General features: G+C 39.9%; 1 protein-coding gene across 1 annotated transcript in view; it reads right to left on the bottom strand.

Annotated features, from left to right (window-relative positions):
• The window catches only part of map3k9 (mitogen-activated protein kinase kinase kinase 9), a 184,929-nt gene that overhangs the window by 151,257 nt on the left and 20,239 nt on the right, over positions 1 to 13,433 (bottom strand). Inside the window, 2 exon segments of the mRNA XM_072251022.1 lie at positions 11,224 to 11,319; positions 11,321 to 11,388. Of these exon segments, the coding sequence (XP_072107123.1) occupies positions 11,224 to 11,319; positions 11,321 to 11,388 (164 nt within the window).

Genomic DNA, 13,433 nt, shown 5'->3' with positions numbered 1-13,433 from the left:
AAAGTTTGATTTTGTCATTCGGGTATAGGATCTCAGAAGAAAAGCTTGTTCAATGCCAATGGACTTATTGTGTGATTCTTTTAAAAAAACCTAAATGCAATTCACCTTAAAATTCTAATATTTTGGTTTAAAAAAATCCATCCCTAATACATTATATATCAAAATTATCTGAAGCAGTTCCAGTTATTGGCTGAATTGACACTAGCAGCCAATTTTTAGCTGATATTCTATTAAGTTATTCTTTGAATTATTCTAACATGGTCTGCTTATGGTGGAGTGATAATGGAATAGTAGAAATAGGAATTAAAGTGCCTCAAACATCTTAAATGCATACTATACACTTCACAACTGCTTAAACTTATTCTTTTGGAATAGCCAAGAATAACATCAAGCAGAGGCACTCTTTTAACCCAGATCAAATGCAAAGCAAAGAGAAATAAGCCAAGAGGCAGTATTCTTATTTACTGGCCATTCAGCCCTTTAAGTACAAGCCAGCTGTCAGCCAATCAACCCCACTCTCCATCTCCTCAGTAGCCCTGCAATTTGTTCTCTCACATATATGCCCATGATAAGAACAGCAAATTCTTTCATCAACTTCTTCACTCAGAGAGTCATGAGAGTGTGGAATGAGCTCCCAGCACAAGTGGTGTAAGCTCGATTTCAAGATTTGAGAGAAATTTGGATAGGTACATGTATGGTAGGGGTAAGGAGGGCTTTAATCCCGGTGCAGGTCGAAGGGATTAGGCAGTTTAAATAGTTCGAAACAGACTAGATGGGCTGAAGGCCCTTTTCTGTGGTTTACTTTTCTGTGACTCTATGACTAATCAATACCTATTAAGAACATAGAATAGTACAGCATATTACAGGCTCTTTGGCCCACCATGTTGTGCCGACCCTCAAACCCTGCCTCCCATATAACCCCCCACCTTAAATTCCTCCATATACCTGTCTAGTAGTCTCTTAAAAGAGTTGATATGAAACAGCTGTTTTGACATGGAGAGTTAAAAAGTTGCCTAACTTCAGGAACAGCAGGAATCAGAATGCCAATACATTACATATATTCAGTAATCAACTGCAGCAGTCCCCAACCACCGGGCTGTGGACCGGTACTGGGCCACAAAGCATGTGCTACCGGGCCGCGAGGAAACGATACAAGTCAGCTGCACCTTTCCTCAGTCCCTGTCATGCACTGTTGAACTTGAACATAGGGTTTCCAACTGTCCCTTATTAGCTGGGACATCCCGTATATTGGGCTAAATTGGTTTGTTCCATACGGGACCGCCCTTGTCCGGTATTTTCCCCGCTAAGGTAGAGTGTTCCTATGAAACCTTTCATGCCGAAATGGCATGAAGCGAAGAAGCAATTACCATTAATTTATATGGGAAAAATTTTTGAGCGTTCCCAGGTTCAAAAAATAACCTACCAAATCATACCAAATAACACATAAAACCTAAAATAATACTAACGTATAGTAAAAGCAGGAATGATACGATAAATACACAGCCTATATAAAGTAGAAATAATGTATGTACAGTGTAGTCAGGAAGATTAAGGCAAAACCAATTTGTGGAAAAAAATTGGCACATACGTGCATGCGCACGTCACATATGCACACATCACGCATGCGCACACAGGTGCCCGCGCAAAGCTTCATGGTCATGGTAGTCTTTCTCAGGGTAAACACAAGTGTTCTGTATTTGATTGCTACTTCTGTCCCTTATTTGGGTGTGAGAAAGTTGGCGACCCTACACCCCCCATCCCCCGTCGGCCGGTCCACAAGAATATTGTCAATATTGTTAAACCGGTCCATGGTACAAAAAAGGTTAGGGACCCCTGATCAACTGAACCACAAGAGTAGATTGCAACTTTCTAAATCTACCTATTTTGGTTTCAAACCTGCATTCAGATGTAACAGAATAATGAAACACAATGGCTGCATGTTGCTTGCCAAATTTTTCCAATTCCCAGCAAAAATTAACTTATACTAATCAGCAGCCAAATTCAGCAACAAATAGGTCAATGGGATGCCACTAAAATAAGAAGACTAATTCTCGCAACACTCTTCACAGACTAAAAGGGCAATTCTCTGATCCTGAAGCTATGTAGCTATGAGGGGAAACATCCTCTCAGCACCTATCTGGTTAATCTCCATCTCCATTCAGAGTCAATAGTGTTGACATATTTTGCTGTCACGATCTTCTGCCAGTGGTGGTATTTCAGTTCAGCTGTCCTGATCTGTGCAATAATTTACTCAAAAGTATGTCCAACATTTATTTTCAACCAACCATCTGGGAATATAAAAATAAAGTACATTTTTTCCCCACAGATACATTGATAAAAATTCAAATCAGTTATATCCAAACTATCAATAGGCCTCTTCCACTTCTGATGCTGAATGACCTTTCTCCTCGCCCTTTCATTTCAAGAGCCATAAGGTAACATGAAACAAAATACTTAGCTTGCTACATAAAATTTATTTTTTAGGTGGAACAGAGCACTTGGTAAGGCTATAAAGTACAAGAAAGAAGGTTAGAATGAACCAAGCCAAAGACAAAATAACGCACATGTTGTGATTCCCCGCCCCCGCCCCACACTATATTGAAAGAACACAGGTGTTCCGTTATACATAATCTGACATTGGTGCGTGGAACATTACTGAATTTGAAAAGCATTTTTAACATCCCAAAATTAAACTCTAGTTATGATTCCCAAATGACAGATCACATTAACTTGCCCATTAAGTCACACTGTAAAAGGAAACTTATTTATCTATATGGCATTTCAAAAGACTATTGAAAGACTGGATGCCTAATTGATGCCTAATTGTAAGATTTTCTTGTCATATAAAAAATGAACATTTCAAGTGTTTCAATAATGTTATCAAACAAAATTGTATACTAAGTTGCATAAAAAACACTCGCCTTGTGCAGCTTGAGGTGATGGGAAAATCAGGTTTATTCTATTTTCATTTATTTTGGTGCATTTAAAACCCAGCATTTTAACTGTTTTCCACAACTAATTGCTTGATAAACTATATTTTCTAGACAGCATAAAGAGAAAACAAATATATGTGTGTGTGTATATATATATATATATACATACACACACACACACACATATATATATATATACATACACACACACACATACATATATAAATACTGTATATATAAATCTTCCATTAAACAACACCCTCTCAGCTCAAGTTAAATTTTCAGCCATGCATTGGAGTTAATGCATATCCACATTCTGGTGTTACTGTTAATTGGATGCTGAACTACTCTGCTGATACCAATTAGCTGATAACAGTTTAATACATTTAAAAAATAAACACCTCTTGAAGGAAGATATTAGATACTTGTACTTTCCATGGCCTATCTACCTTGCAATGTCACAAATGATGTCCTTGTTTTTTTGCACCAATAAGCACAATTATTTATAACCATCCTGCTTCCTCAGTTAGATGTTTTTGAACACCCAGAACCCAATATCCTGGAAAACTGATATTCTCCTTATGTGCCATTATTGGAAGTTTTAGTACTCACAACCTTTAAAAAACTTTATATCTTTTATTTTCCCACCATTACAACACATCCTCCAATCTCAGCTATTTTCTGACTTCCCAAGAATGACACTTCTTTTCATTAAGATGAAAAATTATAGGCACTCTCAGAGTAGAAAACAACCAACAAGGCAAATGTAATAATCAAGCATTGTTATAAATTGGAATACCTTGTCTTGAGATATAATGGTTGCATATTCAATTTCAGTTTACCAAAAATATTTTTTATGACACAGGAGGGGACAATTTGGCCCGCTGGATATGTGGCTATCTTCCAGAGTATTCTTTTCAGTCCCACTTTCCTGTAACCTGTTCATTCTTGGATGTACGTCAATATCCACTTCTCCATTGATTCTCCTGCCACTCATCTGTATCAGTGGGATCTTAAACTAGCTAATTAACTTACTGAATAGATCATCTTTGGAATGTAAGAGGAAGCCCAAGTGAGAACATGCAAACTCCACAGATAGCTCTAGGGCTAGATCAAGATGAGTCAGCATAGTTGTGAAGCACACCAGCTATTGTGCCACTATGCATTACATATTTGAATAAAGAAATTGTAGGGTTATGGGGGAAGAGTAGGGAAGTGGATCCAACTGGGTTTCTCCATTTAGAGCAAACGCAGTTTCAATGTGTCAAAAGCTATTCTACGCTTCTATGATTAGTGTAATATATGATGAAGGAAAATTTATGTGCTTGCTTGTAGAGGCATGCATTGTTTTAAGAAAATTGTATAATAAAGTACAAATTATGGAGTGGCCTTTATTTAAGTAAATTCTGCAAAAATATTGTGGAAGTAATCACTATGTATGATACTTAGAAATTTTAAAAAGCTTGCCTTTCTAAAATTTTAGGAGCAAGTCATGGGATTTGAGAGCAAATTCCAGTGGCTCCCTCCTCCAAAGCATTCACGTCCTTCCAGAACTACATAATGCTCAACTATAAATCAATGCTCACTCCACTCACCCCAGCACCGAACATATTCCCCAACTTATGGATTCACTTTCAAAGACTCTAAGTTCATGGTCTCACTATTTATTTATTATTATTATTTTGTTTGTTTCTCTCTTTTTGCATTTATGTATTTTGTTGTATTTTACATATTGGTTGTGTGGGCACGTGGCCAAGTGGTTAAGGCATTGGACTAGCGACCTGAAGTTCGAGCCCGAGCCAAGGGAATGTGTTGTGTCCTTGAGCAAGGCACTTAATCACACATTGCTCTGCGATGACGCTGGCGCCAAGCTGGATGGGTCCTAATGCCCTTCCCTTGGACAACATTGGTGTCGTGAAGAGGGGAGACTTGCAGCATGGGCAACTGCTGGTCTTCCATACAACCTTGCCCAGGCCTGCGCCCTGGAGAGTGAAGACTTTCCAGGCACAGATCCATGGTCTCGCAAGACTAACAGAGGCCTTAACTAACATATTGGTTGTTTAGCCATCTTCATTGTATGTGGTTATTCATTGATTCTATTGAGTTTCTTTGTATTTACCATGAATACCAACAAGAACGTGAATCTCAGGGTTGTATATGGTGACATATATGGACTCTGATAATAAATCCACTTTGAACTTTAACCTATACCACCATTTGGAGCACCATCAATTCTATAACAATATTTATTTTACATAACAATCTTAGTTTCTTGTCCCAACAAGATTAAAAATGTGTGCACGTGGTAGTTTCCTAAATTGTTACCATTACATATTCAATGTGGAATTGCTTTATAAATACCCCTTTCCTCATCCTTCGAAAATGTATCACCTCTCACTACTCAACATTAAATTTCATAGTCTGTGAGTCTGCCCATTCCATCAACGCCTAAATCAAAACTCGTCTGAAATCCATGTACCCAATATCAGACGCACTACCCTCACCAACTCTCTACTACTTCATCAAAAAGCATTTTAGGGGCAGATGTTACATTGACAGGGAGGAAACATAATCACAGAAAAATGTAAATGCAATATTGGTGATCATAAACTGGGCCTAGGGAGCTTTGAAGTAAAGGATCTACTGAAAGTTAGGCATTGAGCAGTAACATTTCGGATGAGTTAAAATTTACTGCGAATAGATGATGGGAAAGAATCCGAAGTTCTGGAATTGTGAGGTCTAGGGGCAATAAGAACATTTTCAGTCACAGATGGATTGAGGCAAAAGTATATACAAAAACTATCACCGAAGTATGTCATCTTGACGATCAACCTGACATGGAGACATAAAGATCAAATAGTACATTACTTCTGTGAACTTTTGGTTCAGTCTCAGACAGTACTTGGGCATGGGATGAATTTCATGGCTTAAATGTAGACATTCTGAATTTAGCCATGTTGCATTTTGTAACTCCAAAACAAATTGAAAGAAAAACACACAGAGCCTGGGGATAAATGTGTGTACTTAATTTTTACTTTAGCGAGACATGAACATATGACGTGATGGCTTAATGACCTATGCCACTCATGTACTCTTACATATAACCCATAATTACTTCAATAACATAGAATGCTTAATCAAACAATATATTTATATTATTGCTCAAATATTACTGTGATATTAAATACACACACTTCTCTCTGCATAGCTATAAACTTCAACTCAATATAGAATACATCTCAACTACATGCACAATATACTATATAATGCAACTACTATATAGACATCTACAGCCTAGTAAATTTTTAATGTCCCTTTCAAGCCTCAAGATTTAATCGCTGTGGAGGATTTCCTACTCTTGTATGATAATGTCTTTCCTGCCCGGGGGCGGGGTTGGGGGTCGTCACTCTACTTGGTGAGACTTGTGGCTGTGAAACAATCTCCTGTCCTGGGAACCCCTCCATGGAGGCTACAGGAGATGACTCCGGCTCTGCAGGGAGTGGCTCTGACAGCTCTGGCCAACTTTCCTCTGGACACGCTGGCATCCCAAACAGTTGGCATCTGAGGCCATCTTTGAGCCAACGCTTTCATTTTGACCATGCCTAGGTGACCGTCGTGTAGCTTCTCCAACACTGTACTCTCAGCTTGGATAGTACAGCAGCTCTCAATCCCCACAAAAGTCAGCCTCCATGAAGGGCAAGTACATCCCAGCACTGGTAAAAATGGGGGAAACTTCTGCTGCACATTCAAGCCATTTTGGGTTGCTACGTAGACCTCAGACAGTGTGTAGTTTTTACTGCTTTCCTTTGGGATCATCCCTGCTGTAATAGGGAGACTTTTAATTTGCATTAGGGAGAATACGTCTAGAGGAGTGTCCTCTTTTGTAAAATCTGTCAGGTATTTCCAATCCCAAGGGTAAACAGGACAATCTATCAGCATTTCCATTATTAGTCATCCACTTGAATTTAATCTTGCAATTATGTCCTCCAAGAAACAAAGCTCTTCTCTTCATTCATGCTGTTATTATAAGTGGAGCACCCTTCTGTGGATTAAAAATAGATACTAGTGGTTGATGATCAGTAATAAGGGTAAACTCTCTCCCATACAAAATACTGGTTGAAACGTTTTCACCCCAGACCAGATTCAAGGGCTCTCTGTAAATCTGTGTGTAATTTTTCTCTACAGCGGTAAGTAAATGTGATGCAAAGGCTATGGGGTGTTTACTTCCGTCAATCATAACATCTGACATGACTGCACCTATACCATGAGGCTAGTTTCAATGGATGATGTGGATCATAACGTGTGAGTACAGTATCTGCTGTCATGATTTCTAATGCCTTTAGGAAAGCCACTTCACACTGCTTTGTCCATTGTCATTTGTTCTCGAACTGTAGTAATAAGTTCAAGGGCTGCAGCACAGTAGCTAATTTGGCAGGTGCCTGTCATAGTAATAGCCAAATCCTTAAAAGGACCACAACTGTGATACGCCCTTTGATCTTGGGGCATTCACCATGCTTGAATTTCCTCAGCACACTTGTAGATAGGACTCAGCTAAGTCCACTCCAGAAAGGTGTGCAAAGATATCCTCTATCCTGGGCAGAGGACACTGATCTATTTTCAGTACTGGGTTGATGGTGACCTTAAAATCACCACAGATCCTGACAGACCCATTCTTCTTGGCTACACTGACCACTGGTATTTCCCATTGGCTCCACTCAATCTTGGAAAGAATTCCTTCAGCCTCCATGTGATCTAGCTCACTAGCTACTTTATCATGGTTGATATAAGGAAATGGACGACTGTTGTAAATCTAGGTGTGGCATTTTCATTTACCACTATTTTCCCTTGATATGTTTGAGTTTTCAAATGCCATCCCTGAACACTGATGTAGCATCATCCAGTATCTTGATTAAATCACTTTCAGCTGCCTTTATTGCAGAGGATATAGCATGGACCTCCAATCAAGTTGTGGTTGTAGTTATCTCAGCCACTCATGTCCCCACAATGCTGGCCCTCCTGTTTTTACCACATACAATCTCAATGTGACTTGTTGGTGTTTGTATTTCACTGTTATGAATGTCATTCCCACAGGACTTATCTTTTCTCCAGTATAGGTTCTTGGGTGGATATCTGCAGGCTTTAGTTCAGTACCTTTGAAATGCCACTCAAACTCATTTTGTGGAATGACTGAGACAGCCAAACCAGTGTCCAATTGCATTTTAATTAATTTGCTGTTCGCTTCTGGTGTAAGCCATATTGCTTGCATCTGGTTAGTTTCCACGTTGTAAATCTTAAGGCTACCAAGTCTTGCATCACTCTCATCATAATCCAATTTTTCACCAACAGCATGTAGATTCATGCTCTTTTTGAAACTGCAAAATGGATGTTTATCTTTATCTCTTCCCTCTGCAGCAATTCCAACTGTTCTTTTAAATGTGAGTTGTACTTCAGTTAGGTGCGATTTTAATGCATTTTTGTAAGATTCTACAAACTAAATGATCTCTCAGTGCATCATTAAACCCATCACCAAACTGACAATGCTCAGATAATCTCTTCAATTCAGCCATGTAAGCTGAAATGGATTCCCCTTCCTTTTGATTCTGCATATGAAATCTAAAGCATTCTGCAATCAACAATGGTTTTGGTTCTAAATGTTCCTGCATTACTTTCATGGTATCAGCAGATCTCATTTCAGCTAGTTTGGTTACAGCAGTCAAACTTCTTAGCAAACTATAAGATTTCCAAGCAATGCACTCAGCAACAATGGCACTCGCTTTACACTGGCTATTTCATTTGCTTTAAAACACTGCTCAATTCACTCAGTATACATCTGTCAGTTATCTGCTGTATAATTGAACACATCTATCTTACTAATGTAGCCAGCTATTTCTGCCTTAAGTTAATATTAATAATAATTGTTAATAATTATTATAAAATTCATGAACCCATGAATTTTAACCATTTTCTGCCTTTTTATTTTAACTTGACCATCTCTGTCCCTCTTCTGAAGAAACACGTGATTTTTTTTTAAACTTAAACATCTCACTGCACAACAACAGGTAGGCAGTCGTCTCGGGTTCACTTAAAACTTCTTTGTCACCACTGTTATATTTTGTAATTCCAAAACTAATCAAAAGAAAAATATGGGGAGCGGTGGGATAAATACGTGTACTTCATTTTACTTTAGCGAGGCGCACACATATGATGTGGTGGCATAATGACGTATGCGATTCATGTACATTTACATATAACCCATAAATGAATTACTTAAACAAACAATGCTTAATCAAATAATATATTCACAATATTACTGAAATATTATATACACAATATACCGTTACCAATTGCTCTAGTTTTCTCAATTATTACTGGGAATTAGACTTCTTCCCACACAAAACTGAACGGGCATAAAACCTCTAATGCCCTGGGGAGGCTGGAAAAGATCATGATGATGTGGAAATGATATTATGAGTCTGTGGAGTATGGAATATTTTCTGATGATGTTGCCTAGATAAAGTAGGTTGATGAGAAGGAGGAGAGAGCCAAGAACAGAACCTTAGAGCCTCATGAATTTATCAGTATGGGATATGGAAGAGATCCATTCACTAGAAATATTAACCCCATAGATTGACAGATGGATTGGCGCCAAAGGGGGTCAGTTCCATTTCATTGGATAACAGTAGCCCGAGTTGAGGATAGTATGGATTGTTTTATCCATGTCGATAGGCTGTTCGAGAAGGAAAATGAATGATCTATTTGAGACTGCTCAGCAAAGTCAGTAGCGCCAAGATAAAAAAAAAATCAACCAGGAACATTACTGAATAGCTGCATAAGCACTGCAAGGGGTTGGCAAATTGCAATGCCATTTTAAACACAAATTTTAAATCAATCATCACTTAATCTTCCAAATTCCAGAAATAACAACCCTAATTTCCGGAATCTCCTCACACTTCCTGAAATCCAGACAACAGCCACAAATCAATGCTGTGCTCCTGCAAGCCCAATGTATCCTTCCCAAGATACAGCATCCAGAATTCCTTACATTATTCCTGATGTGGTCTGATCAGAACATTCTATAGCTGTAGCATTACTTTAACCCCTCTTACTCCAAACCTCTACATAAAAGGCCAGCAATCCACTATCTGCCTATGTCACATTCAATTAATTTGTTTCAAAGAACCACCACCTGCCATCTGTCTTTGAACTTCTATTTATACCCAAAGCGAACGGCCTCATATCGCTCTAATTGAAATAAATTTGCAGGTTTAATATATGAATTAAGTTAATTAACATCTTTCTAATTTAGTGCTTCCATCAATACTCATTTTACACTACCTATTTTTGTGTCACCCCCTATTTTTGTCTCCCTCTTCTCTCAAAGATGCTAATGTCATATTGGTTGTTATCATTTGCCACTTTTGACCAGGAAATACCTTTCCTTGTGTTCTACTGTGCAGTTGACTGCAGCACTGGAATCTGCTTCTATAAGAAAGTTGCTGTTGAATGGTGGCAACTATGAACCTCCACCCCACACTAACCCCCTCCCTCCAACCCCGCATCTAATTGATTGTACAGTAAGGCCTGATAGCGAAGTAGCAGTGACTCTTTGTGGCAGATTGAGAACGGGATCAGCAGAGGCAGTGGGCTTTGCTGAATATGCGGAAAAGACAATATTTGAAAGGCTGGAGTAATCCCACAACAAAGGTCGCCAGAAGCATTTATAAACACGATAAATAGTTGCAGCCTAATGGAATCTCATTTTGGGAGCCCAACAATTTGACCACCTGCCTATTCCCTGTCTCCCGTCACTCGGTCATCTCCTCGCTAGATTGTTCCTTTGAGCTTCAACTTTGTCACATATTCTTACGATGGACTGTGGAAAAAACATTATCGCGTCCGCTACTTGACTGGAGAAATGCTTGAGGTTCATCGGAACTGACTGACAGATAAACCGTTTACATTAGGGCTGGCTCTCTCTAACATAAATACAACAAATAAACATCACTAGAATCAAAGATTTGAGATGAAGTGATGGGATGCAGGAAGACGGGAATGTTGCTTCTGCAAATGCTCCGATGCCCCCCACTATTTGAAATGGTCAACCATTATTTAAAGTGACAATGTTTGTAATAACTAGAATATTTTCAGTCATACTGGGATTTGTTCTTTCTGCATTCCGTTCGATATGTTTTGATGTGTTTGAGCTGAATTAGGAACACCAGTGTTTGCTCCCATCCACTGAGATGCATTCGCAACCAGGCTGAAGCCGGTTGCGCAAAAGCCAACCTACCTTGGAGAGCACCTCCACCACATCCCCCTTGCGCAGGCTGAGTTCGTCTTCGGCGCTCGCCTCATAGTCGAAGACGGCCGTCCAGTAAAGGTTAGCAGTAGGTTGCTGCTGCTGCTGTTCCTCCTCCTCCTCCTCCTCCTCCTCCTCTTCTTCTTCCACCTCCTGCTGTTGCCAGGCTTCCCGCACCGCCCTATCCCTACCCTCAACCTCCTCCTTCCCCACAGCTGTCGATGAGGACGAGAAGCCGGCTGCTGCAGAGGAGGGGGACCAGATGAATACGGATCTGAGCTGCTCCATGGGGGGGAGGGAAGAGCAAGGGAGAAGCGGCAGCGCCGCTCCTCCGATCGCATCCGTCACCACCTGCAATTCAGCCTATCCTGATGACTGAGGCGAAGGAGGGAGGAAAGGGGGCCGAAATTCAGCACGTCCCGCCTACTCTCCCGGCAGCCTCCCCGATAATTGGCTTCACCAGCTGTGTCACTCCGGAGCAATCCACAATTCGATTCACTGCGCTCTCATGTCAATCATGCAAGCGTCCCGTCTCTGGTCCCGGGAATTTGGGAAGAGAGGGCTGGAAATGGATCTGCGATGTGACGGGATGGCTGTCTCTTCTCTGAAACGGACTGAACAGCTTAAACAGTCTGCAATTTCCTCCATGTCGTCCTCCATTGTTTCACTTGTCATATTTTAAAGTGTCCTGCTCTAAAATATACGATGCCTATGCAATTCATTCTGTCGCATCCATCACGCAAATTCTCCCCGAAGTACCATGATGGGAATGAAGTGGTAGTTGGGATCCAATATTGTATCAGTATGTGCTATCTCTGTATTTGTTCTAGCCAATGATTTAAAAACATACTCTGCAACTTGCAGTAGACCTTTACAGCACAATTAAATCAGAATGAGCATCATGGTCATTATACCTGCTTTGGACACTGGATCTGAGTTTACTGGTGTTTGATCTTTTCGCCAGTTTGTGATAACAAATAAAAAAAATGTGACTACATGGTAAACAAAGACGTTCAATACCGTGATGGAGGGTCTTGGTCTGAAACATAGGCTGTTTACACTTTTCCATTGATGTTGCCTGACCTGCTGAGTACCTCCAGCATCTTATGTGTATTCCTTTGGATTTGCAGCATCTGCAGGTTTTCTGGTGTTTGAAAGACACCTTCATCCTCGTAAAGAACTGTCCAGAGGAGCAAGATCTTGCATGTCAGCCTGGGCCATGACGGGAGCAGACAACAGGCCCAACAAAGCCAGCAACATATTCAACTGAGATAAAAATTAAGATTACATGCCAGAATTAGAAATAAAGAATGCAAATATTGCACAATGGCACCATGCACACGAGAGACAAACTATGATGTCTGACATAAGTTAGTCTTTATGCTAAACAATCAACTTGGAAAATTAATGCAGGGTTTTGATATCACAACGTATTCGAAACTGAGCTCAGAGTATTTAATTCTTTTTAATATGAAGAGACAATGATAAATTACACGTTTATTTTTGACAGTTCAGTGATCAAACCATTTCAGAGGTCCAAAGTCTTGAAGGAATCTTCATTATCAATCATCATTATCATTATGTGCCATGTTGTATGACGCGTGCGATCATGGTCTTCTGTCTTTAATCTGAGAAGTTCTGAAGCTTTCCCGCTATTCTTCTTATTCTTTTCTCCATACATGACCATAATTGTTCTTGGCAAATTTTGCAGAAGTGGTTTTCCATTGCCTTCTTCTGGGCAGAGTCTTTGCAAGATGGGTGACCCGGCCATGCTTCAGAGATTGTCTGCCTGGCATCAGTGGCCACGTAACCAGGGCTAGTGGCATGCTGTTAGTATTACTATCCACCACCTGCTTCCATGGCTTCACCTGACCCTGATCAGGGGGCTAAGCAGCTGCTACACCTTCCCCGAGGGTAACCTGCAGGCTAGCAGAGGGAAAGAGTTTGGTAGAGATGTACCTCCACTCTGCCAACTTGATTTTTACGTATCATTTGACATATTTTAAATAAATTCAGACACTGAAAAGTTCATGATAAAGCCACCTGACTCTTTAGTTAACTCTTTATATTTGGCTTGCTTTGCTGTGTAATTTGAGAAGTTTTGGCATGTCATACTTTAGTTTTCACAGCTGAAGGTCTAAATTAAAGCATACAGTATGGCAGTAAAATATGCAAATTGACTGCTAGAAATGAAAACAATC

The sequence above is a fragment of the Mobula birostris genome, chromosome 1 (assembly GCF_030028105.1).
Source record: "Mobula birostris isolate sMobBir1 chromosome 1, sMobBir1.hap1, whole genome shotgun sequence".
Taxonomy (NCBI): domain Eukaryota; kingdom Metazoa; phylum Chordata; class Chondrichthyes; order Myliobatiformes; family Myliobatidae; genus Mobula; species Mobula birostris.
The sequence above is the reverse complement of the archived record's forward strand: the minus strand, read 5'-3'. Positions and strand labels throughout refer to the sequence as shown.